The sequence below is a fragment of the Ochlerotatus camptorhynchus genome, unplaced genomic scaffold (genome assembly GCF_037179485.1).
Source record: "Ochlerotatus camptorhynchus isolate MF236.1 unplaced genomic scaffold, CSIRO-AGI_Acam_v1.1 ptg000434l, whole genome shotgun sequence".
Taxonomy (NCBI): Eukaryota; Metazoa; Arthropoda; class Insecta; order Diptera; family Culicidae; genus Ochlerotatus; species Ochlerotatus camptorhynchus.
Genome location: NW_027040920.1, coordinates 4,340,144 through 4,365,763, shown reverse-complemented (window position 1 = coordinate 4,365,763; position 25,620 = coordinate 4,340,144). Strand labels below are relative to the sequence as shown.

At 38.8% G+C, this 25,620-nt stretch overlaps 3 protein-coding genes and 1 pseudogene across 4 annotated transcripts; 2 read left to right on the top strand and 2 right to left on the bottom strand.

Moving 5' to 3' along the window:
* Positions 1-6,636: 6,636 nt before the first annotated feature.
* On the bottom strand, positions 6,637-8,447 carry LOC135711561 (glycerol-3-phosphate phosphatase-like). Of its 2 annotated transcripts, XM_065234429.1 has the most exons (3): positions 8,106-8,447; positions 7,431-7,928; positions 6,637-7,360 (listed from the first exon to the last, which is right to left on the bottom strand). In XM_065234429.1, the coding sequence occupies exons 2-3, from the start codon at positions 7,833-7,835 to the stop codon at positions 6,803-6,805; spliced, it is 963 nt and encodes a 320-aa protein (XP_065090501.1). In that variant the 5' UTR covers positions 7,836-7,928; positions 8,106-8,447; the 3' UTR covers positions 6,637-6,802. The 2 variants fall into 2 exon arrangements, with proteins under 2 accessions (XP_065090501.1, XP_065090500.1); XM_065234428.1 differs by lacking the exon at positions 8,106-8,447 and having other exon boundaries at positions 7,431-8,099.
* Positions 8,448-16,739: 8,292 nt separating this feature from the next.
* LOC135711625 (uncharacterized) lies at positions 16,740-17,671 on the top strand (annotated as a pseudogene).
* A 1,277-nt stretch (positions 17,672-18,948) lies between these two features.
* On the top strand, positions 18,949-20,293 carry LOC135711559 (uncharacterized). Its single transcript, XM_065234427.1, has 3 exons — positions 18,949-19,515; positions 19,583-19,965; positions 20,033-20,293. The coding sequence occupies exons 1-3, from the start codon at positions 19,117-19,119 to the stop codon at positions 20,205-20,207; spliced, it is 957 nt and encodes a 318-aa protein (XP_065090499.1). The 5' UTR covers positions 18,949-19,116; the 3' UTR covers positions 20,208-20,293.
* Positions 20,294-21,533: 1,240 nt separating this feature from the next.
* LOC135711624 (tRNA N(3)-methylcytidine methyltransferase Mettl2-like) lies at positions 21,534-24,620 on the bottom strand. Its single transcript, XM_065234492.1, has 4 exons — positions 24,611-24,620; positions 22,549-22,714; positions 21,925-22,485; positions 21,534-21,858 (listed from the first exon to the last, which is right to left on the bottom strand). The coding sequence occupies exons 1-4, from the start codon at positions 24,618-24,620 to the stop codon at positions 21,534-21,536; spliced, it is 1,062 nt and encodes a 353-aa protein (XP_065090564.1).
* Between the last annotated feature and the right edge of the window lie 1,000 nt (positions 24,621-25,620).

The following is a 25,620-nucleotide window of genomic DNA, read 5'->3' as shown; positions in this document are numbered from 1 at the left end:
AGATCGCTGTGGAAAATTTTCTGTTGCTTATGCTGTGTTTTCGTAATTTTATGCACTGGTGGGTGCAAACACAAGGTCAACTTTGCAACACGATAGTGTTCGCAGAAAATCGAAAATTTAATAAATTTAAAATTAAATTTGAAAATGTTCGTTCATGAGCTATAAATTAGAACATTTTTATTTAGAAGTCCGCATTTTTAATCAGTGGAACACGTTTATGTTGTATAAATAAACCAATCATGAAAAGATCTTCGATGTTGTTTTGTTTTCTTGATATATTGGAATTGATCATATTTTTATAGCTTTATTACAGTTTGAAGCTCACAGCCGCTACGTTTTATCAAATGTGTAAGGGTACCAGTTATTCAGATTCATAATAATCCCATTCAAACATTTTAACATCATTTTAGGCACCCCATTAACGGAGATCCACCGGATGAATTTCAAATCCTATTTACCAGAAAATGGTCCAATTAAAATTAAATTCGCTTTCAGCCTTCATATGATTGAAATTTACTAACATAAAATAATTGAAACAAGCTTCTTATTAAAGTTGAAACAACTAGTTTTAAAATTTGAATAGAGTTTAAAATTGTCATAGTACCATAGAAGCCGACAACTGGATCATGGATGTGGTCTAAGCACCAAAAAACGTGATGATGAATTTTTAAGTATGCGATGTCTTCGGACACATTTCTTGGAATTCAAAGGTCTATCTTTTGATATTACTTAGTTTTAGAAAAATCCTTAACTAACTGGACTTTCTAAATGCATTTTTAAATTAGAAAAATTGTTGTTTTTTTTTAAATCAGTTTGTTGGCCATAACTTTTTTGTAGAGGCTAAAAAAAATTTGGCAGGGGAAATGGCTCTAATGTTGACCTATGGATCTAAGATTTGGCCCATCGTTAAAAATCTACTATTTATCAATTTTATCTAGATGAACGCGTCATTGGGACGGTATTGGTCGCTCTTGAAAATTTAGTCGATTGTTGAATTTATGTATGGGCCCAAATTAGGGGCATTTAGGCTGACATTACATCCATTTCCCCTATGTTCCTGAGAGCTGTTCTAATAACAGAATAAACAACTTTGTAGACCACGATTTTTGATTCTTTTTTTTTCCAAAATTATGTGGTTGTCAAAAGTAATTAATTTATGAGTCCACGATTCAGTCATGCTGGATTTTTGTATGGGACAGTGATTAAGTTTGTTTACAATTTGCTCTAAAGCCGCACTTATCCACCGTGATCTCCTCGCCCATATCAGGGGAAACATGTCACAAGGGTCTAACTCGAAACGTAAACAATGACTTGGATCGTCGGTTTCTTAGGAATGACAACACACCCACTCAAACTAACTAAATCATCTGACAGAGCAATGTTTGTTCTATAAGCTGGTGTAGTCAGATTTCGTGGGTGTGTGGTCATTCAAGAGAAATCGATGTTCAAAGTCATTGTTTACGTTTTGAGTTATACGCTTCTGACATGTTTCCCTTGATATAAAGACAAAGCTGTATCACCATGCTCTACACACCATGGTTTCATCTGAATCTGCACAGAGAAATGATCTGAATTTTAACCGTAAAATCTCCACTCGTTTAATTTTGAGCTATAATTGTCATAATGAACGAAATTTTTTAAAAGCTTTTATACAACATTGCACTGAAATTCACATGACTTTTTTCTATTTGGAAAAGAATTATAAATTAGGCATTTCCTTCATTACAAACAATCTGGCAGTAACTCGCCGTAAATTTATTTGATTTCTTAAAATTCGTTTCTGCTGGATTTAATGAAAATAACAAATCCTCTTAAATATTCTCTAGATTTCATCCAGCCTGTCGCTGAATAGAACTAAAGAGAGTTGCAAACTATGTTCAATTTTCCACCTTCTGCAATCCTTCAAGTAATCTGGGCTAATAAAATGATCTCTATTTATATATGTCTTAAATTAATGTTTGCATTTATTAATAACACCTATACATAACTAACCTCTACTCAACCGAGTGTTTCTCGAAGCAAGATTCGAACTCATGATCCTGGATTGCCGGCCGCTTCTGTTTCCATCTGTTCTTTTTTTTGATCAAATGAGAGAAGTATATGAAGCTCATCTTGGTGACTTCTCTTGCAGTCGAATAATCATTGCATTACGATCATTTAAACGTCCTATAACTTGTGCTATTTTTATCAACAACATATGTGGTTGGTATTTATAACCCAAGTCACGCAAGTTTTATATGTCATTAAACAACAACCTTAACAAACATACTGGAAGCACTGCTCTAATAAGAGTTGCTTAGATAACTAGTATAAGTTTCAGTACAACCTGCTTGTCAGCAACTTTTCTTTTTCTTCTTCTTCCTCCTCGCATTTCAAGCTTATTGCTTATCGCAAATTAGCTAATTGCGTGCTCTGAACTTAGTGTTCTATATGCACTTCCACAGTTATTAAATTAAGAGCTTTCGATGTCTGGTACCATTTTGCATTAGTAAAATTGTGTGGCAAGTACAATCATACTCTATGCCTACCCTAGCAGCACACTTGTCATTTAACTGTTGTGGTTACTTGTATGCACCTTATTTCAGTCACAATCAAGTTGCAGCAACCTATTTTGATGGATGTGTGTTGCTTGGGTAGGGAAGTCGAGAAATTTTCCAACCCGAAAAATTTCTAGACCGGACCGGAAATCGAACCCAGTCACTTCCAGCATGGTCTTGCTTTGTAGCTGCGCCTTTACCGACTGAGCTAAGGGAGGCAACTTTTAGTGCAGTTGATAATGTGTGCAGTGATCGTGTTAAACTCAATAAAAAGTACTGCATAAAAGACGTCCAACTCTTGTCAACCGGTTTAACTGAGGTGCTGTAAAAGGAATCGTAAGTCTTATGAAGCATATAGTTAAACCGAACGCAAACAATCATTCAAAAATGCTCCATGCACTTTTTAAAGCCACCGACAAACCGACATGACACTTAATTCTGACTTATGCCCTAAAATTGTAAACGACTGATTTAAATGTGCAGTGATCCGAACTGTGAAAACCATAGGATTTTTTGATCTAGATAAAAATAATATGTCCAGAATAGATCAGACACGGACCGATTCAAAACTTTTGCATGCGGGTTCATGGCTTAGCTAAATATTTCCCGCGAACACGGAGCCAGATGTCAGTAGTGTGCTTTGGTCAGAAATTTTATTGCTTTTGCTATGGTCATTCATGTCGGTTTGTCGGTGATACAACTACATTCTTGTTCAACTTTGAAAGCTATTATTCAACGTTTGATCAACTTAGGTGTTTTATAAGTGCTCTCAATTGTTTGTTGGTGAAACTTCCCCCCGTTTAACGGTACCTGAAATTGAGCAAGATGAAAGCAAAAATCTTCAGGAAAAGTCGATTGACTTCAAGGACTTGTCCTGAAGATTTTTGCTTTTCATCTTGCTTCATCTAAGATCACGAAATTTCCGTGAAGTTCATGAAACTGCCGTGAAGTTATCAGAACATACCCTTAATGATCTTTAAACTGTCCTAAAGTTCTGCACTTTCATGATTAAATTAGTGATGGTGGTGACTGGGACTGGAAGGAATTGTTTGTTAAAACGGATTTCTCAGCCATGGATTTACTCTAACGGTCTCTAGAAGGTGTTATGAAACGTGCGGGCTTTAACATGCGGGGCACGATCTTCAATAAGTCCAGCCAGTTCATCTGCTTCACTGACGACGTGGAAGAACTTTCAGGTGGTGGCGGACCAGTACACCAGGTTGAAACGTGAACGGTATTTGGAGGAGGAGAATGAACCACGAACTGGCGCAACTCTATGGTTAATCCAGTATCCAGAAAGTCGCTAAAGCTGAAAGGGTACAATGGGTGGGACACGTTGTAAGCATGCCGGATAATATCCCCGAAAAAATTGTGTGTACCTCAAATCCGCCTGGAACAAGACGCAGAGGAGCGCAGCGTGCTAGGTGTTTGGACCATATGTAGCAAGATCTAAGAAGTGTGGGACACTCGAGGAATTGGAATCAAGCAACCAGGGATCAAGTTTGTTGGCGCAACATTGTTATGCAGGTCAAATCCTGAGGGACGTCGGACCAGTAATTAAGTAAAGTTTGTTAAAAAAAATAATGTTTATTGCAAAGTAGAACATAGCTCAAAATATAGTTTTGACATTTTGAGCTAGTTTAACATTTTTCGAATATTTTAACTAGAGAAACGTATTTTTTATGATAAAATTAAATTGAGGCTTCAAGCATCAAGCCTGCAACAGATTTGTTGTAATATATGTTCAATAATTTGATTTTAAAGGGGGTGGTCACTTTCCCCTATGTATGCTTACAGCATATTTTTGTTCATATAAGTGTTCAGTAACAGATGAAATCGCAGTAAGCCGCGCTTTAAATCTGACTTGTTAATTTTTGCTGCGTGGTTTTCTTCCACGGATTTGCATTAAACATCATAATATGTCTTGTGTTGTAATTGAGTTTTAAGTGTTTATGAAATTGTGCTATAGTGGATTACCTCCCGAGAGCTCGGTTCTCCGAGTTTGGAAGCCACACTGTCGGCGTATAGTTCTATCGAGAGTTTCGTCACCGTGGGCGAGATTGAACCCGGTCCGGTTGGCAAATTAGCCCGGGAAAGTGCTGATTATGTGTCCGTCGTGAGTTTTGGTGGTGATTCGGTGGCCGACGTTGCTTTGAACCAACAAGTTTTGCAAAAGTGCTCGGCTGCTGGTCTCGGAGAATACGAGCAAACTATAGGATGCCTCGCTGGATACGCCCAAGAATGGATGGGCGAAAACTGGTGGCCACGAACGATTCCTGGGGAAAACACTAGACGCGAACCTCCTCCCAGATAACCATGACAATGCAAGAAAATTTGTTTTTATTAAATGCAGTATGACGACAAAGATAATTGCTATTAGATATGTTTGCAAACAGTGACAGATAGCAGACATGAAGATCCGGTGGAGGTGCCGGGCAAAGGTATTATATCCTATACAAATGGTAAGCTACAAATTCACTGTTGTCGTCGTCGTATTTGCCGTCGTAGTCGCCGCTGGCAGTACCATTAGAATATTTGTAATTAATCATCAACCGCTGTAACTATATGAACTATCGAGTATCTCTGTTGTTCATAAAATACCAAGCGAAACCTTAATCATATTTTATGCTGGAGTGTTGTGGTTTTTAGAAGCTCGATGACGCTGGAGGGATCGTTTTGTCTTGATGAGCAGAATATCATGGGTGTAATCCCAAGCTTTCCCACAACATAATAAAACGCCATCATTGGGTTACGAGAGCATAAAGCGGAGTTAATAACCAAAAGTTGAATTTGCTTAAACCAGGAATTTCGAAAAGGGTGTATGCGTGATCCAGTTCGGAAGTCATTGTTGGCTGCTTTCGGAGACGTCGCTTCATTTGAATAGAATTTTTAAGTCGGTCGTAGCTTGTGGTAATGTAAGGGGCAAAGTAGCTATAGATACCGTTGTTGCTTATTGAGTAGAAGATCATGGGTTAAAACCCAAACCTGGTTACATTACTGAGTTGATCTATCCAGGTCTTTATGTAGAAAATCATTGAGAATAAAAATCGGTGGAAAGAATTGGAAAAGTAATACGTATATTTAAATAAATGTGACGTACGCCTGATCTGGAAGACATTGTGAACTACTTTCAGGGATTTCATTTCATTTTAATAGCTTTTTGTAACCGATAATGAACGATCGTCGGTCACAGCTTGTTCTGATGTAAGGAGCGACCGTTTTTGCTTACTGTACAGAAGATCGTGGGTTAGAACTCAAGGCCTTTACATACTGAGCGTAATGAAATTTGGTTAAAAAAAATGGGTACGCAAAAGAAGTAATATTTGAGTTTTAGGAAAGACGTGTTGATTGGAGATCCATATTCTTCTCAAGAGCAGTTGTTGTCGTCGTCGGTGAGGTTGTCGTCGTCGGTGAGGTCGTCGCCGGGATCGAAACATAGTAACAACAAATTGAACGGAAACTTGATCGTAATTGTTTTGTGATATAAAGACCTCAGCCACTAGGCTAGCGACCGATTTTGCTTGCTGAGCAGAAGACTGTGGGTTCAAACCCAAGCTCCTTGGCGCTATGGAATCGTTGGGACATCAATTCAGCATATCGTTTATCAAAACGAATCCTGCTGTAATCCCAACCCTTTTATCCAACATCCCAGTAATTTCTCGTGGAAGTGCAGAGGTGTTCTCGGCTTTCATTAAAGCGAGTATTACGTCAACATATTCCTACCCATTCCATTCTTGACCAGCATTCGGACGTGGCCGGCGTTGCCTAATTTTAGATCACCAGTATTTACACATTGAGCATGAATGCTAGTCCCAAGTCTATTGGTTCTCTGTGTATAAGCGTACAAAAGTGTCCAAAAATCCTCTTATACATTTTGGAGCTCAGCTTTCATAAGAGAAGGCATGACATTTCTGCATAGCTGGGTTAAAAAAAAACGGTTTTGGAGCTGAGTAATCCTCATGACAGGCCTGGCCGTAACATCTGCGTTATACCAGCATCTTTATCTGTTGTAAAAATACAACACAATAAAATTCTTTTTTTCTTTCATTCGAACAACTTAAGTTCTCCAACGCAAACAGTTCCATTAAAAGTCAAAATAATTTTTTTATTGAGTAACTTTCATCTTCACAGGCACAGAGTCAAATGCAAGCCGTCACACAGCAACGCTGACATAAAAATCAAAACATTCACGCACCACAGGAAGTTGCAATCCAGCCGCAACAGGAGATGGATGTGTTAAAAATAATCTAAAGAAACCCGCCCTACTAGCGCTGTTCGACATCCTTGTACAGCTGGATAAAGTCGGCGAAGCTGTCCATGTAAAAATCGGGCAGCTCCTCTGGCTTCTGGTGCGATCGTAGCATATCCATGGAGGTGCCTCCGCTCAGCATCAGCAGTTTCTGGAAACCGCAGCGTGATCCAAAGCCCATATCCTGTGGCAGCATGTCTCCCACGAACAGGACACGCTTCGGTCGAGTCACTTTGAACTGCTCCAGAACAAAGTCAGCCAGATCCTGTCCGGGTTTGCCGAGAACCAATGCTTCCCGACCGGTGGCACGTTCCAGCACTTCGATGAAGTATCCCGGTCCGATGACGTCCATATGGTGACCCAGAGGAATGATGTAGTCGGTGGCGCCCACGATCAGGATGCAATCCGGGTTGCGGTCCAAGTAGCACTTGGCCTGCATCAAGTGTGCCACCGAAATATTCATATCAATGTCCATAACGACCGCACCTACGCGAGGGCCGGTAGATTCCATGAAGAAGCTGGAAAACACACGAACCGAATCGGCTTCTCTTTCGTCTGGGAAACGATGGTCAGGCTGTGGATGAGATAAAAACAAAAGATTAGTTCACACAGAATTCGGAAAAAAACGTGGACTAGTTTCTCACCCCATCGAGGACCGTGAACTGCTCGCTACGGAGATAGTCCTTGAACACCTGGGTAGCAACGCAGTAAACCGCATCCGTCATGTTGATCGCCTTCAGGTAGCGAACCGTAGTCAGTGCCGGATGTATAATGGCCAACTCATGCGACGGAATTCCAAGCTTAAGGAATTTCTGCTTGTACTCCTCCATGGTGCGCATTCCGTTGTTGGAGATGAAGGCCAGCTTTTTATTCTTCTTCAGCAGCTGCAGAGCGTCATCGACGCCGGGAATCGGGCCGATAAAATCCCAACAAACGCCATCGCAGTCCGACATGATGGTGTCGAACGAGTTGAGAAACTTTCGCTTTTCATCCTTGGACAGGTCCAGAACATGGCGAATTGGCGCCTTCAAATTCGTTATGGCAGGCATGGTTGCTTCAGGCACAAATTACACAATCTTCCACACAGAGAGCTTGCTGCTATCACACGTATATCACTTGTTAATTAAAATCGGCTGTTGTTTCTGGAAACAGGAGCAAATTTGAAGTGATGCAAAATCTCCCGGTCCTATTTATAGTTGAGCGGGTCACCGAACTATAGGTTCCTATAACTTGTTTCTTTGGATTAGCATTGTGTGCTCCAACAATATCGCACTGACAAACGATTGCCTCTCCAGTCGACTATAGAACGTTACACTTACATGCGTACTTGATATCTGATTTAATCTTTTAGAACAATCTCCGAGCTAACAACAAAGCATTGGCTTTCTCGACTACCAAACTATTAATCGAGTAATATGGCTATCTCACTTGTACTAATTGCCCAAAAGCACTCAAAATTTGCGATAATTTTAGCTAAGTTAAAAAGTTTCTCTTGGGAATTTAATGTAGGGTAATTTCGAAGAAAAATCATTAAAATAATTCCAACCAATTTAAGCAATCTTTACTAATGATTAATTAACACTCATTTCAGTTTACGTTGTAACGTTCACAAACCACTCATCGAAAAACAAAAACTTTGACTTCATTTGTCTCACTTGCACTGATTACCTAAAACGATACTACCCACAGTTGATCATCTTGCGATCGATCGATCTTGACCCATTTTTGCGTGAGATACTGAGTGATCAGATCGATCAACACATTTTAGTACAATGCGAATTCTCGCAGCAATAAGATCCCTCCATCCGTCGGTCTCACTTCGTACCCATTTGTTGATTAGCCGCCAGATGCATGTTACGGGTGCGTGATCGATGGTAAGTTTTTGGCCAACACGTTTCTCTGAAACGGGTGCAACCGACGAGCAAGCGTGCTATTTGTATATGCTCTCTGGTCTACCTGTGTGCAACATAAACAGGTGGGTATTTTCCGCTCGCACAGAGAGAACCACGAGGACAAAGACAACGAGTGCCCAGAAAGCGTACTGTGAGCGGGTAGAGCTAAGCGGTAGATCTCTGAGGCGGAGCTGTGGAATTTTCCAAGCTGTTGAGTTGTCTTTTGCCTACCGAGATTCAAATCTGTGTAAGCCTTCTTTGTATTTGTTAATTGCAAAAGATCTATTATTATTCAATCTGGAATGGACTTTACTGGAAAATACTGAATTGTTACAGATCAACTGAGAATTGATGTGCGCTGGAAATGGCTTTTTAGGGTTCGAAAAAATCAAAACACTTGAATTCTATTTTTGTTCAGCAATGAAATAGTTTGAAGTATTTTGATTTTATATAAGCGGAAAAGCCAAAAACAACTAAACTAAACAAGCATTACATGGGATTGAAGCAGTGCCTTTTGGTAATAATAATTTCTAATTCTGAATTGCAGCAGCGTTTACTAAATTAAAGGTGCTTTCAAAAGCCTACAAATGGATTATTGTGAGTATTTATGTGTACTATTTTACTTGGATTTTTAACATTTCTTTTAAAGATTGTAGGAATTTTCTACCAATTTCGACAACAGTATTTATTCCAATCCAAATACAGAGTGAGTTTTTGAGATTATTTATAAGAAAAGGAGGTATGCTTCTGAAAATATTTCGGTGTTGTGAATGTCATTGGACCATTCGTTAGAATTAATAACAGCGTAATGGTTTTTAAATTCAAGAAAGTTTATCCACGATCCCCTACATTTAATGAAAGTTTAAGCATACATGTGAGATGATTCAAAATATTATTATTTTTTCGCATTTCATAGAGATTTACAAAGTTTCGAAGTTCTGATTCCATATTAATTTCAATCTTTTAACCAGTTAAATTATCAGTCGCTAAAATCTTTTTAGCATCAATTTGACAGTGCTATTGATGTGGGTGATCAAGGGTCATCAACGACTACTTACTTCTTCTTCTTATTCGCATTTTCAAGCTTATTGCTTAGCGCATATTAGCTTATTGTGTGCTCTCAACTTAGTGTTCGAAATGCACTTCCACAGTTATTAATTGAGAGCTTTCGATGCCAATACCAATGCATGAATTTGTATATTGTGTGGCAAGCACAATGATACTCTATGCCCAGGGAAGTCGAGAAAATTTCCAACCCGAAAGATCCCTCGACCGGACCGGGAATCGAACCCGCCGCCTCCGGCTTGGTAATACCGTGCCTTTACTGACTAGGCTACGAGGCCCCTAACGACTACTTAACAGTAAATAAATAAATAAAAAATCCTGGGAAACTCAAAATTTCTCAAAGCGATGTAATATTATCATCTGACTAATATTGTAAACTCCATTTAGTTTTGAGCTTTGCAGAGGAGTAACTAGGGCAAAACATTTTCATCACGTTGTAAATAACATAACGGCCTATTTTTCTTAAATAAAATAAGCGTGCGCAAAAGTTAGTTTCTTTCCACTAAAAAGCGTGCGGAAAATCTTGCCGACCGAGAGATTGAAAATTTGTGTCATTCATATTTCATAACCTATTTGATCAGAAAGTTTTGATCATACACATGATTTTTTCCAGGATTTCAAACTGTATTTAGATCAAGCTTTTGTGATAAATTCTATATTTTTAAAACGAATTGTTTGTCAGAGTCTGAATGATGAGTTTCTGGATTTTGGCATGACTTTCTAGAACGCATCAAGTGTAGCCACATTTTCATTATATTGGACATTCATCAAATATCATAAGTCTTTGAAGAAATGGAACGTAAATGCTTAAAATAGTCAATTTGATACCTATATGAGAAAAATTTTGTTGCTTTGTTTATCATACACCAATCCTGGAGGCTACAATCAACTTTCTTATAAATATAATAATTCAAACACTTTCGAGTGATTCGTATGAAACAGTTCTGTGAGTATTTAATCATTTTTATGTTTACCCGGAGCTGACCCATATGGAATATTCCAGATCCTGGATTGCGAAGTATATGAAGCTCATCTTGGTTACTTCTCTTGCAGTCGAATAATCATTGCATTACGGCCATTTAAACGCCCTATCAATAGTGTTATTTTGAGCAACAGAATCGTGGTTGATATTATAACCCAAGTCACGCAAGTGCTGAATCAAAGTTTTATAAGTCATTAAACAACCACCTCATCAAAATTGATTAGGCGTTGTAAAACGACTTTACAATAATTTAATAAATGCTTAACAAACATATCTGGAAGCACTGGTCTAATAAGAGTTGCTTAGATAACTTGTATAATAGTACGTTCAGACTACAGAGTTCTAACATGTTATAGTGCTATCTTGATGGTGGTTTCTGTGTTGCAATTTTTTGACAACCGTTATAACATGTTATAACTTTCCAGTCTGGACAGCGTTTAAGTTTCAGTACAACCTGCTTGTCAGCAACTTTTAGTGCAGTTGAAACTGTTTTTCATGATCGTGTTAAACTCAATACATAGTGTTGCATAAAAGATGTATTTTTGGTGTATAATGCTGTTATTCCACGTTCTATTAACCTCTTGTCAACTGGTTTAACTGAGGTGCTATAAAAGGTATTGTGGGTCTTATGAAGCATATAGTTAAACCGAACGCAAACAATCATTCAAAAATACTCCATGCAGCTTTGAAAGCTTTCAACCAAATGACAGTACAACTACATTCTTGTTTAACTCTGGAAGCTATTATTCAACGTTTGATCAACTCAGCTGTTTTATAAGTACTCGCAATTGCTTGGTTCTAGATTTACACTGGTTTTAAGAATGATATTAAGGGTGACCCCTAAAATCAGTTTTGACGTAGAACTAAGTCTTTGTCGATTATGCTGGGGTACAAATCAAAAAAATATGTGTGGCGGAATAGTGTTAGGTTTTGAACGCTTCTAACTTTGTCATTTATAGATGAAATTAAAATCCAAATACGCCAATCGATAGGATATTACATTAAGATTCTTTTGAAAAATTACATTTTAAATTTTCCATAAAAAACCTTTGAAAAATGTACAAATTATTATTTTATCGCTATTTTCATGTAATAAACGTTTTTTCCCAAACCCAGTCATCATAATCGAGTATCATTTGGTTGCACATCTATTTTGAGAACATTATTCATTCCTTAATATTATTAAAATCAAGAAATCAAGACTTTTCACCATACAAATTTTTCATGTCCATATGTTATATTCAAAGAAAAAGTAAGAGGTAGCATCCAAGTAATCCAAGACACGACCGTAGATTTGATATAGGAGTACGTGTTCGGTATCAATATTCGGTGACTGTATTAGAGAAACAAGTTGTTGCAGGCCATCGGTGATCACTGATCACGATTGCAACAGTTGGACATTTGTGTAATTTTCAATAGTGACCTATTGAAAATTGATAAAGTGTTCACAATGCCTCTCAAAAGTAATTACAGTGAATATTCACTTCCGCTAAGAGATGCTTACTATCAAAACATTGAACAGGTGGAAAACCTGTATACGAGCTTTTGTTCTGACTTTGGAATTCAATAACTGAATCCCCCTAATTTTAAAATATTTTCCTTATTATTATTATTTATAAGTGACACTTGTGTCGTTTCAATTAATGTTGTACAAAGCACCTACTTATTGGAAATCAAACGTTTGATTTGAGACAAGGCATAGTATTCTTTTTTGCATCATTCTATGAATTTTGAAATCTGTGTTAGAAAATTGCTTTTCGCAGGCAATCAGAGATAATTTTAATTATCATAGCAACAGTTGCACATTCGTGCAATTTTTAATAGTAATATTTTGAAAAATGATAAAGTCTTAATTTTAACAGATTCGTATTCAGAATTAAAATCCATCATCTCTGGATCGAAATAAGACCACTTTCATGCCACGACCGACTTTGGTTTTTGAAATTGCACCCTCAATGTTGCCTTCAAGAACATGGTATGTTAGATTTAAACATATCTAGATAGAGCTGGAATAAGGTGTAACAGCTTTTGTTATCAATTACTTGTCTCGATGAGTTTTAGGAATTCAAGGCACGCTCACGCGAACCAACATTACCGTCGGGTAGGGGAAGTCTTACCCTACCTGATGGTGATGTTGATTTGCGTGGGCGAGCCTTAACTTTCAAGACATCGTCGAAAGAAGTCATTGTTTACCCAAGCTGTTACGCCTTAATTCCAGCTCTATCTTGATATGGGAACTGACATCCGGTTGATGACCTTGACAAATGTAAAAAAAAATACTCTTTTAGAAATTTATGGTGGTCCTGAAAAGGACCGTTTTGTCGTGACGTGTTGAGTAATGCTGAGCTATTAGGGTGTTAAACACAGATGAGGCTGGTTAGCTGTATGTTGTTTGGAATGAGGGTGTCGCGCTTGGCATAGAGCTACTGATTCCGATCAATAGCGGTGCGGCGTCTTCCTCCTTCTATGGATGGTCATGTGGGATGCGGTTGAGGCCAGCCCTGATAGCTAGCTGCTTTCGGGGAGCCTTTTGCTGTGTACCGGAGAACACCACCACTCACCATGCGGTGATTGAATAAACATCGTTTGGTAAGACCGGATTGAATTCAACTTTGAAATCTGTGTTAGGGAACAGTTGCACAATTGCAACAATTGTCTTAAATTTAACAGATGCGTAGCAATATTTCTGATCGATTGGTGATCAAACTATTGAAATAGGTTCAGGGGCAGCTGAGTTAATAACGTTCAAAATCTTTCATTATTTTGTTACATGTTCCATTTTCGGTTTTCACAAAGTGTTCCCCCATATAGAAATCACAGACGTAGTCCACCGTCAAAATTTAACGTATTTTTTGGGAATTGTTTTATCTCACAGCATGCATGGCGTTTTTTGTACTATACTGAGGTGCAAATCAACAAAAAAAAGGTTGACAAAATAGCGTCAGTTCCTATTGTAGTCGATGTCGATGTCGAATTGAGTGCATATTGATCACAGCAAAATACCCAAGTAGCCATAGACACGTTATTTCACCTTTTGGATATATACGGGCCTCATCAGAATTTACAAACACTGGTATAGCCGTTGGTTGTTCAGCTGTGTAGGGTAGAGCGCTACTTCGTCGTAATCGCCCATTTCCGTTCTATCGATCAGAAAAGATCAATAATATCAATGATTTCACCGTGCACAAATCAAAAATAGGTTTGTCCCGATGCGTTAGTTCATTAGCTACAACATAAATCCTGTTAGAGCGCATTGTATGAATATTTACGCTCATTGTTCTCAAAACAAAAGAGGCGCTCCTAGCGAATCCCCTTTTTCTACGTTTATCCGTAGGACGAAGAAAATCTAATGGCGTTTCAATGCGTTTGGACGGAATTGAAACTCGTAGAACGAATTTAGAATCAAGAAGCAGTATTAGATTTTATACAATATCTCAACAATATGTGACTCTTTGTCAAATCCAACGGTTTGTATCGAAAGGTGAATAAATTTAGAAGTCATCTTTGACAGAAATATTCCATTTTTAGTTAAAACTCGTTCAGAAAAGAGAGGTAAAGTGCGCGTTGTGCTTAGTAGGACGGAAATTAGATCAAAACCCCTATAGCCAAAAAGGCGAAATATCATGCCTATGGTTACTTGGGTAGCTCAACATTGATCAACCCAATGTAGTTATGTAGGGAAAATGCTGCCAATTCTTAACCATTACATTAAATTTAAATACATTATCTCATGCGTAAGATGAATGGCGGAATGATTATGCTAACATGAATTGTCGCGAGTTTTAAACCAAAACCGAAACATTGAAATACTTGATAAATTTAAGATAAAGTATAATAGTCAAAAATGCATGACAAACATCAATTTTGCGTAGTTCTACGTCATACTGCGGTCGTGTCTAGGACACAACCTTTTTTTTTACATTAACTTTTTATACATTGATTTCTCGCCAATTTTTTTTTTATTTCAAGAGACTTTTAGAACTTTTAGTGGTGCATGTTTTAGTCGAAGTAACTGAGTTGCTAGGGTACCGCACCTATTAATCACTCAGGCCCCAGTTTTCGCCCACTTATTGGATCTTCTTAATTTTAGATAGGGGAAATGGCTCTAATGTTGGCCTATGGATCTAAGATTGGGTCCATCGCTAAAAATCTGCTACACACATAGAAAAATCAATGTAAATTTAGGTGCTCTGAGACTGACATATACGAGCGTCAATTTTGTCATAAAATTGAGTCATAATAGAAGCGAAATTCAGCTCAATCAAACGTACTTCCGAACTTTTCAGTCTCGGAGCACTTGATTTTACATGGCATGTTTGTTTACGTCTCATTCTTTATGTCAAAGATGGATTCCGTCACGTGTAAGATTAGGTATTTCTAAGTGTGTATTTATCAAATTTTATCAAGAACAACGCGTCATTGGATATTTTTGGTCGCTATTGAAAATTTAGTCGATTACTGAATTTATGTATGGGCCCAAATTAGGGGCATTTAGGCCGACATTTTATCCATTTCCCCTATATTCAATTGTTATTTCGTTTATATTAACAGACCGATCTAAAATATGTGGACGAAACGTTGTATTTGTTGAGATCCCAACATTTATTTAATTTAATTTAACTAAAACAGAAAGACGAAAATCGGTTCTTGATTTAAGTCCTCGACCCAGATTTCACCCTGAGCGAACCGTCACACATTGTTTGCCGATTAAGTTGATATTCCACTCAAAAAATGGTAAGAATACTTAGATCATTGGGGATACATTTGGAGAATTTAATATAGGAACGAGTTAAGAAATACCATACTTTATATTCGGAGGAAGAAATTTATGCCACCGTTTGGAAAGTTCGTGACAAGGAGCAGCGTGAATGCAGCAGCCAATCATTTCGGAGCTCTGAGGTCCATCATCCGCTCTTGCATACAGAAGAAGAAACGACAGAGCTGCCATTCCGGACCTATGTAGGTACTGACAGAAGTAGAAGAGGACGAATTGGAACTTTGGATCTTCGACAGTCAGCGCAGAGGTGTACAAGTCACTAAAAATATGTTGCAGGACAGTGTCAAACATTTCCTCGATTTGAGCTCGCGGAATAATCCGTTCATCAATAACCGTCCAGGTTTGTAACGAAAATTATCCTCAGTTCAATTCTCTTTTATGTAGGTAGAGTTTACTACCCCACTTCCGGCCTATTATTTCTTAATCTAGCGCAGTTTAGCTCCAAACGGAATGTTATTATTACTGAAGGCTTTCAAATTTATTTAACTTTCCGTCTGTACCGTAAGATTTGATAAAGAGAAATGTTGCGATATTGTAAAAAGTCTAACACTGCTTCTTGATGCCAAACTCGGCCTACGGTTTCTAAACTCGGCCTAACGCATTGAAACGCCAATGAATTATTCACTTCGGCATATCGGGTGATGATAAAAAATGATTCGGTCGGAGCACTTCTTTTGTTTTTGGGAATAATGGGTGCAAACCTTCATATCACGCGTTCTCATTGACTTCGTTCCGTAGCTTATTAACTAAAGTATCGTACCAAACGCAAAGTAGTTCACTACCCTATGTGATTATTTTCAGGAAAAAATGGTACAAACTGTTCTTGTAGAGTCGACACTGAGAACCCCGGAATTCGTCACAAACGCCAGCGCGAAGATTTCACCGGACGACATCAAATCCTGGTTTCGTAACTTGGAACCGTACCTCACAGAAAAAAAAAACGCTCATGCATGTTCTGGATGATCCACGAAGAATCCTAAACGAAGATGAGACAAGTTTCCAGCTGAATCCAAAATCTAGGGCGGTGCTGGCATTGCGAGGAAGTTGGAATGTGTATGATGTTGAAAGGAACAGCAGCAAACTCAACGTAACCGTTATGTTCACATTCCATGCGTCAGGAGAAACTGTACCACCTACCATCATATACCCGTACAAGAACATTCCGCAAGAGGTAGTTAAGTCTGTCCCCCTTTCATGGGGTATTGCCCAGTCGGATAATGGATGGATAACATCTGTCATGTTCCGAGACTACATTCGAGACTACATCATCGGTGGACACAGCAGTCATATTAATCTGGATACCTCAAAAATGTGCCGGGATATGGGGATTACGCTTGCAGCTCTTCACCCAAACGTAACAAGAATAATGCAACCTGCCGATGTATCGGCATTTAAACGTCGGCATGTATCGGCATTGAAGAACAGTTGACCGAAACCAATAGAGAGATTCCGAACTGAGGAAAATTACATTGAAGAACTTTGCAGTTGTTCTCCAGGACTGTTTGCGCCACACTCTCTAACAACGACAAGCAGTAAAAATGGGTTCAAAGCTTCTGGTCTCTATCTTTGGGATTGCAATGCCATTTATTACTCCAAGTGTATGGCCAAAGCAGCTGAGCATGAGGAGCATAATTTGACATCGACTGCGTCATCTGTATTGAGTATTGTTCCATCTACAACAGCTGACTTGCAAAAGGCTAAACGGGCACTCGTACAATGCGCTTCAGCTATCGGATCGCCAAGGGTTAAAAAATTCAAAGGTGATTTCATCGTATTCGACAATCATGAAGAAGAAGTTCTCTATGAAATATATCGAGTTCTACATGCCACTGTACCAGAAGCAATAGAAGTTCTAGAAAATTGCAATAACGAGGAGGTCCGACTCAGCTTGAATATCAATGCTGCAACGTGGAGCTTATTGACATGTTGGAAAAAAAAAACAAACGAGAGTACAAATCTAAACGGTATCACGTTTTGACATCGGACGAATTTATACGTGAGTTCACCGAAATGGAGGAAAAGAAGAAGCGCTTGGAGGAAGAGAAAAGGAACAGAAAGAAGCTGCGCGAAGGACGAAAAGTGACGAATGAACTGAAAAAGAAGCAGCAGCAAGAGAAGAAAGCTTCGAAGAAGAAGAGAACTGTTCTAAGAATAATTGAAACCAATTGAATTTTGATGATATTTTACTTGGATGACCCACTGAAATTGAAGGGAATTTGATTTTTCATAGATTTGATCTATTTCTTTGAATAAAAGTTTATAACAAATATATTTAATTATGCTTTAGTCACTTGTTTTCAACACTACCTATAGGTATATATTGTACGTTTAATTCGCTTAATACTTCAAAACGAAGTGAAATTCTAGGGTAGGCGAAAACTGGTTCCAGTGGTGAGCGAAATAAGGATTTCAGGGGTTGAAATCTGGTATCGAATCATAAAATGAATAACACATGTTTTTCACCTGTTTTTAGTTTTCTTTGGGGTGTTTTTCAATTGGAATTATTAGAATGCTCGTGTTTGCTCGTGATTGTATAATGACAAAATATTTTTTTTACGAAGCATTGCAAAAAGTGTATTGTGATTGATTGATTTTCAAACACTCGCGTATAAACTGCGTGATTTATGGGTGCACTACCCTATATCTTTTTGTTGGAAAGTTTACTTATTTCAAATGTTGATATCTCTAAAAGGAAGTAGTGGATTTGTATGCTGTTGATAGGCATATTTAGTGTAAAAAGAACGAGAGCTCTGTTTAGTATTAAAAAATTGCGTATTTTTTCATAATAATCGTTAATGAAGAATAACAAAAAAATCATACGAGGATGGATCAAATGTTCAACACATTTAATTTAATTTCGTTTGGTTGATGGGTGTTACAAGATCACAAAGTACAGACGAATTATTGCAATATTCTCTTTAATCCGTTTTGAGTACCGGACTACTAAATAAAATATTCGAATTTATAGCTCATGATCTAAATTTTCTTATTAATTTGAAATTATTTTTATTTTCAATAAAAGCCAAGCCTTATGAGAATATACACACTTATGACATTTTAAATTTATTAAATTTTCGTTTTTCTGCGAACACTATCGTGTTGCAAAGTTGACCTTTTGTTTGCACCCACCAGTGCATAAAATTACGAAAACACAGCATAAGCAACAGAAAATTTTCCACAGCAATCTATGCTACGGGTGTGGGTAGTTTATTTTCTGCATACATTCCCATCGCATATTCATTCTAGGTACACGTGGTGGGCTACCTGCCGCAGTAAGCGAAAGACTAAACAGTAAACAAAACAAAAAAGCGAAAGACTTCATCCAAAGGACATCTCACCAAGATGATCCTCGAATGTATTGGTAGTGATCGTGTCGGTTGCTACAATTGCAAGTAGCAAGAAGTTGAAAATACCTCGATGGAAATTTCCGACGGATCAGAACCGGGGCTAGGTCACAGCTCTATTAAAGAGCGCTCTCAGCCGGTTGGTTCATCAGTTCCAAACTTGCATTCGATAAGACAGGTTAACTGCATTACCCTATTACCCTCTATTACTCTAAAGCGAAAAGCGATTCAGTGTGCATTCGTCGTATTATTCAACAAGACACATTCATCATGAAGCACCGTCAGGGACAAATCCGTCACATTTTGGATCTCTCCAAGGAAGAGAAGCGTGAGTTCTCCAAATCGTTCGACACCATCATGTCCGACTGCGATGGAGTGGTTTGGCACTTCACCGGTCCGATCCCCAACGTGGATAAGGCATTGCAACTGCTCAAGAAGAAAGGCAAGAAGCTGGCGTTCATTTCCAACAACGGCATGCGCACCATGGAGGAGTACAAGCAAAAGTTCTTGAAGCTTGGAATTCCTTCGCATGAGTTGGATATCGTTCACCCGGCGTTGACAACGGTTCGATACCTGAAGGCGATCAACATGCAGGATGCGGTTTACTGCATTGCCACTGAGGTGTTCAAGGATTATTTACGCAACGAAGGATTTACGGTTTTGGATGGGGTAAGTCTATTTAAACTTCAAACAACGTGATTCGCAATCTTACGATGTATTTGTTTTGGAATTATAGCCCACCGATCAATTCGCCGATGACAGAGCGGCCGACTCGGTTCGAGTGTTTACAGAGTACTTTGAGGAAACCGAAAGCCCCAAGGTCGGTGCCGTTGTTATGGATTTGGACGTTAACATCTCGTTGGCTCACCTGATGCGAGCAAAGTGCTATCTGCAGCGAAATCCTGAATGCCTACTACTTGCCGGTGCAACGGATTACATTGTTCCTTTGGGCGGCGATGGTCGCGATGTGATTGGGCCGGGCTACTTCCTGGAAGTATTGGAACGTGCTACCGGTCGGGAAGCTCTGGTGCTCGGGAAACCGGGTCAAGCCTTGTCTCAGTTCATCCTGGAGCAATTCAACGTGACGCAACCGGAGAGAACGCTGTTCATTGGGGATATGTAAGTTATGAAATTGTGCACGAGTAGATAGTTGTGTCTAATTTCAAATTTCGAAATCGATTCGCAGGCTTATGCAGGACATGGGATTCGGATCACGCTGTGGTTTTCAAAAGTTGCTGCTGCTAAGTGGCGGTACCTCGATGGATATGTTGATGGCTCACACTAAACCGGAAGAGATGCCCGATTTCTACGCAGACAGTTTTGCCGACTTCATTCAACTGTACCGGGATATTGCTGTCTAAAAAAGGACGAACATCATGTCTGATTGATCAGGGTTATTTAGGTTTAAGCACTTCAATGTGAATGAATGTGATACTCGGAGGAGAGCTTTTCCTAATTTACGGACTACTGTACGGTTTTATGTGTATAGCAATCAGATTTAAGAATATTTTATAATTAAGCCGAATTTATGCGTAATTCTTAAATGTCGTTTACTTAATGTATCCTTAAGTGGCATGAATTATTTACGACAGATTTTCTTCAATAAATTTTGATTTTATTTTAAACAAAAACTGTGTTAATGTACCTATTATTTATTTTTCTTTTCTGAAAACAACGCGACCATGTGAAAGTAACTCGTGGTTAAAAGTGACATTTCGAAAGTTATTTTCTATGTTCGAAAATTCCTATGCTGTTGATCGACCGGTTTTCGAGAAGAAATTAGCCAAGGTTGTCAAAATTTAACTTCTTGTCTGTCAGAAGTAACCACGGTTACCAGGGTTAATCGACAACTTTCCATCTGTCAAATTTTAACCATAAGTTAAAATAATCCACCACATGGTTCAGAGCCTTAGGGTGGTTCTCAAATTAATTGATACCGTAAACTGAGGGCAAATTGATCATTGTTTAACGTAAATATAAAAATAAATATCTACATTAAATGACATTGACCAAATAATGGTACTAAAATCAGTAGCTAAGAGGACTCTGTCGTTCTACATGGCTGCTCAAATAGCTTCCCAGTTCATTTCAATAGTTAAGGTACTTTATGGATTTGGGATCGAAAAACTTAATTTTTCGAGTACACCCTAATTCAATACTTAAAAAATACTATAAAATGAGAACGTTAAGAGATAGCAAAAATGTTTGTTTTCCACAAAGTTGCTTAAAATTAACTCAGCTCTAAATTTTGATCGATATGAGCGTAGATCCTAATCACATTTCGGTAGTTCCGGAATTGCGTGTAAGATCTCCTAGCCGCCGTGAAGGAGATAACAAAAGGCTCAGGTTGACTAAGCATTTCTTCTATCACCCGTGCCATGGTTACCGCTCAATGTATTTATGCACTTGGGTTCCTGAATGGAATTGAGAAGGGTAACGTGATTTTTCATCGCCAGAAGTGACCATGAGTTTCCACTTTTTTCAATTTGAAATTTATGATGGAGACGCATTATACTCTAATCTCTAATGACAGTAAAGGATTGTTCTTAACATAAATTCCAGGATTGAAGTTGTGTACCGTATAGGTCTACTTCTTCCCCACCAAGTACTGGCCCACCCATCAACCACGCCGCAGGATTTCTTTGAATAGAAAATAAAAAAGTAAATATCTTGCTTAAAACATACATTTATGTCCCGTTCTCCAAAGGTTTCCTATACTTAATCTGCACCCAAACGCGATACATTTTCAGCATTCTTCTCCGATTGACTTGCAACCTCCGGTCGACAATGTTTTGCTCCTCGACCAGACCGGCATTCTGAAAGAGCGTCCGTAGATCGTCTTGCGTGAAAAAGTAAACCAACATGCCATCACCTCGAACGTAGAAATTTTCCTTCAAGCATTTTCCAGGCTTGAACCGAAGCTGAGCCAGATCGAATCGACCGTAATCTCTGAGCAGCAGCAACCCTCCCGGTTTCAGATAGCGACTGATTTGATTTGCCACATGTTGCATTCTAAAAATGAAAATCAATATACGCGTTAAACCAGCCCTCAATTTGTGAAGCAATATCCATACGTACCGCTCGGGATCAATCGCCGACAGCACAAATATCAACACAATAATATCGATACTGTTCTCCTCGAATGGAACGTCCCAATTATCCGCCGTACCATCCAGCACGAATGCCTCGCATCGTTTCTCGTCAAACTCTTTGCTTTCTTTCAGAATTTGGATAGCCTGTTTCCAAAAATCGCTGGCGTAGATTTTCAAATTCTCCTCCACGCTGTATTTTAAAATCGGAAACACCGTATTCCCGACGCCACATCCAATTTCAAAGATGGTACGCTCCATACTGGGATTCACCTGCAAATCGGCCACTTTTGAAGTGATACCTTCAACCCCTTCCGGAAACACCCTTTCCGGAGCATCCTTGGTGTTGCGTGGAGCCAGTTCCGGGAATTCGGTGAACAACCAATGACGATCCTTGATGAACCGATTCTGATGAATCCCGTAAAACTTGTCCCAGTCGGCCTCCAGTTCCAACTTATGAGCGTCTTCAACGGTTAACTTGACCGTCGAGTTCTTCGTAACCCCCTCGAGTGCGACCTGCTCTTGCTCTTCACCCCATTCGACATTGTCCCTAAAATGGTGAAATCGAAAGATAGAATCCATTAGTGATCTTCGTAGCCGGATCACAACCAACCAAGTGTTGAAATCAAAGACCCTCCAAGGATCTTTGAGAAATCTTTCGCCGATGCGAGGTTTCTTCCGGTAACGAGTGAATTCGTAATCACAGTAAAACCTCGTGGCGAAGAATGGGAGTCTCTGGTGGCAGCGGGACAGTTTGCGAGGAGTACTGTAAGTGAATTCTAAGGAGAATTCAAAGATATTTGTGTAATGAATTACAAAGACAGATTAAGATTCCAAAGGAATTCTGAAAAGAATTCAATGAAAATTTTAAGGGAAGTCCGAGGAAACTTCAAAGTGAAATGAATACCGAGAAAAGCTCCAACGAAATTTTAAGATAAATTTATGGGAAATTTTTAAACATGGCTACGTGAATTCCTAGGCTATTTCGATGATAATTTTTAGAGCATTCATAGGAGAGTTTCAAGGTAATATTGATGAATATTTCAAATAAAGGGTGTCCACGATGAAATTGCCACACTATGAAATTGCTCTAACTTTTTAACCGTTGGGTAGAATTTAATGAAAATTTGGGTGGATTTAGTTCATAGTGCATTATTTACATCTTGCAAGTTTTAAAGTCCTGTGATCAAAACTCGCGGAAATGGAGTCGAAAGAACAGCTCGTGCGTGATAAAATCTTGCGCATTCATCACGAGAACAAGGATCTCTCGCATCGTTCCATCGCTAAAACGTTGGGAATCGCGAATTCCACGGTGTCGCGAGTGATTAAGCGGTTCGAGGAACGGTTGACCACCGATCGGAAGCCCAGACGTGAAGGAAAAAGTATTCCGTACAACACCAAAAATCACAACCGCGTAGTTGGGGCCTTCAACCGAAATCCGAACGCCTCCGTTAGGGATGTGGCTAAGAAGCTGCACCTAAGCCGAAGTTTTGTCCAGAAGGCCAAAACTAAGGCTGGGCTTCGAACGTTCAAGGTACAAAAGGCCCCTAATCGCGACGAGAAGCAGAATAAGTCCGCCAAAACCCGTGCCAGGAAGTTGTACCTCAACATGCTGACGAAAGTTGAATGCTGCATCATGGACGACAAAACATATGTGAAGGCCGACTTCAAACAGATCCCCGGCAACCTGTTTTTCACGGCCAAGGATAAGTTCAGCGTTCCGGAGTATGTCCGCACTCAGAAGATGTCCAAATTTGCGAAGAAATTCCTGGTTTGGCAAGCCATCTGCACGTGCGGGAAGCGGAGTGCACCTTTCGTGACCCAGGACACGATGAACGGACAGGTGTACATAAAAGAGTGCCTCCAGAAGCGGCTGCTTCCTCTCCTGAAGGCCCACAACGTCCCAACAATCTTCTGGCCGGATTTGGCCTCATGCCACTACTCCAAGGACGTGCTGAAGTGGTATGCGGACAATAAGGTCAATTTCGTACCGAAAATGTTCAACCCTCCCAACACTCCGGAGCTCCGCCCCATCGAGAAGTACTGGGCGATTATGAAGCAGCACCTTCTTAAACGACCTAAGGTAGTGAAGACAGTCGAGGAACTGAAGAAAGTATGAGTTTACATGCAAAAAACGGTTGATTCACAGGTTGTGCAGAATCTTATGGCCGGGGTTAAGGCCAAGGTGCGGGCATTTGCGTATGGACTGTAAATAAAATACGAGTAAATGGTAAAATGAAGTTTACTAGTTATTTCTCAATCCCTGAAAATTTGATGGCAATCGGATGAAAACTCGAATTTTGCGAATCAATTTTGTGTGTGGCAATTTCATCGTGGACACCCTTTAGTATAATTTCATGAGAATTTCGGAAAAGCATTTTATGCATGCTGACAAGAATTCCAAAACATATTTTAGGATAATTCTTCGAGGAATTTGTGGGAAATACTGTAAAAATGATTAAGATTGTGAAAATAATTTCAACGTGAATCCAGATAATATTCTGCAGAGATTATCTAGAGTATTATGGAGCAAATTATATGATAATACAAGAAAGAGTTGAACTCAAAGTAAATTCTGGAGATCACCATAAACAACAATAGGCTTCTAATGCTTCTAACGTACCAAGATAATAGGACCACAGACAAACAGACATAACACATTGAATATTTCTTACTGTAAAACATCGTCGCTAAAACATATCCGCCATCTGTTGAGTACACTGTGGTGGGTAGAGCGCTGAACAGATGGCGGTAGTGTGAAAATGTCAAACGCAAGAGAATTGACTATGCGCACCCCAGGTGGCGGTACTACCAACTAAGATACTTTTAAATTGACCGATAAATGCTTGTTCGATGAACATCATGTGAGTGTTATGTCTGTTTGTCTGTGATAGGACTGTTTATGTATTTTTGTCAACAGAACCTAGCGTGTACAAATTCAAGGTTAATATTAATTTGTTTTTATAAGAGAATTTTGAAATTTTACTGAGCAGATCCGCAGTTCACAAAAGCATTTGTATAATACTTTATTATTAGCGAGGTTTTTAGCTCGTTGGCTAGTTCATCTCGTAAAATCTAAACGCAGAATTAGTGTATTGTTTCTGATATCAAGATACGCTGCACCACTTAAATTTCCTAGTGTTTGGGGCTGGGTTTGGGTTTGTTTTGGGCTGGAAACATTGTATATTTTTCCAAATGCATTAGGAAGGTTAATATAGGTTGTAGTGGGAACGAAGTATTGCACCTATTGGTTTATTCGTAAATAACTGGTAATATTTGGACAGTTACGATTTTGCAGACTTTTTTTTTAAATTTTAAATTTTCATCACGGACTTTTAAACAAATCATCCGACATCTCTGTTCTCTACATATCTCTTTAGAAATCCCCTGCATACAACTCTACAATGTTATTAGTATTTTTTAGATTTCGCGAGAATGCACCTACATTTCTTTCAACAATCCTCTAAAAAAAGTTAACTTCTGGAAATTTACTCTGGGAATTTTCCTATGAATTATTTTAGAGAACATCTAGGAAGTCTAAAACGGATTATTAAGAAATTCTATTCAGTGTTTTCCTGGAAATTCCATTGAATTTCAGCTCAGCATTCCCAACAGTTCCTAAATATTTAATTATCCATCTAATGAGATTCATCTTGAAGTTTGACAAGGATTCTCATGGAAAATT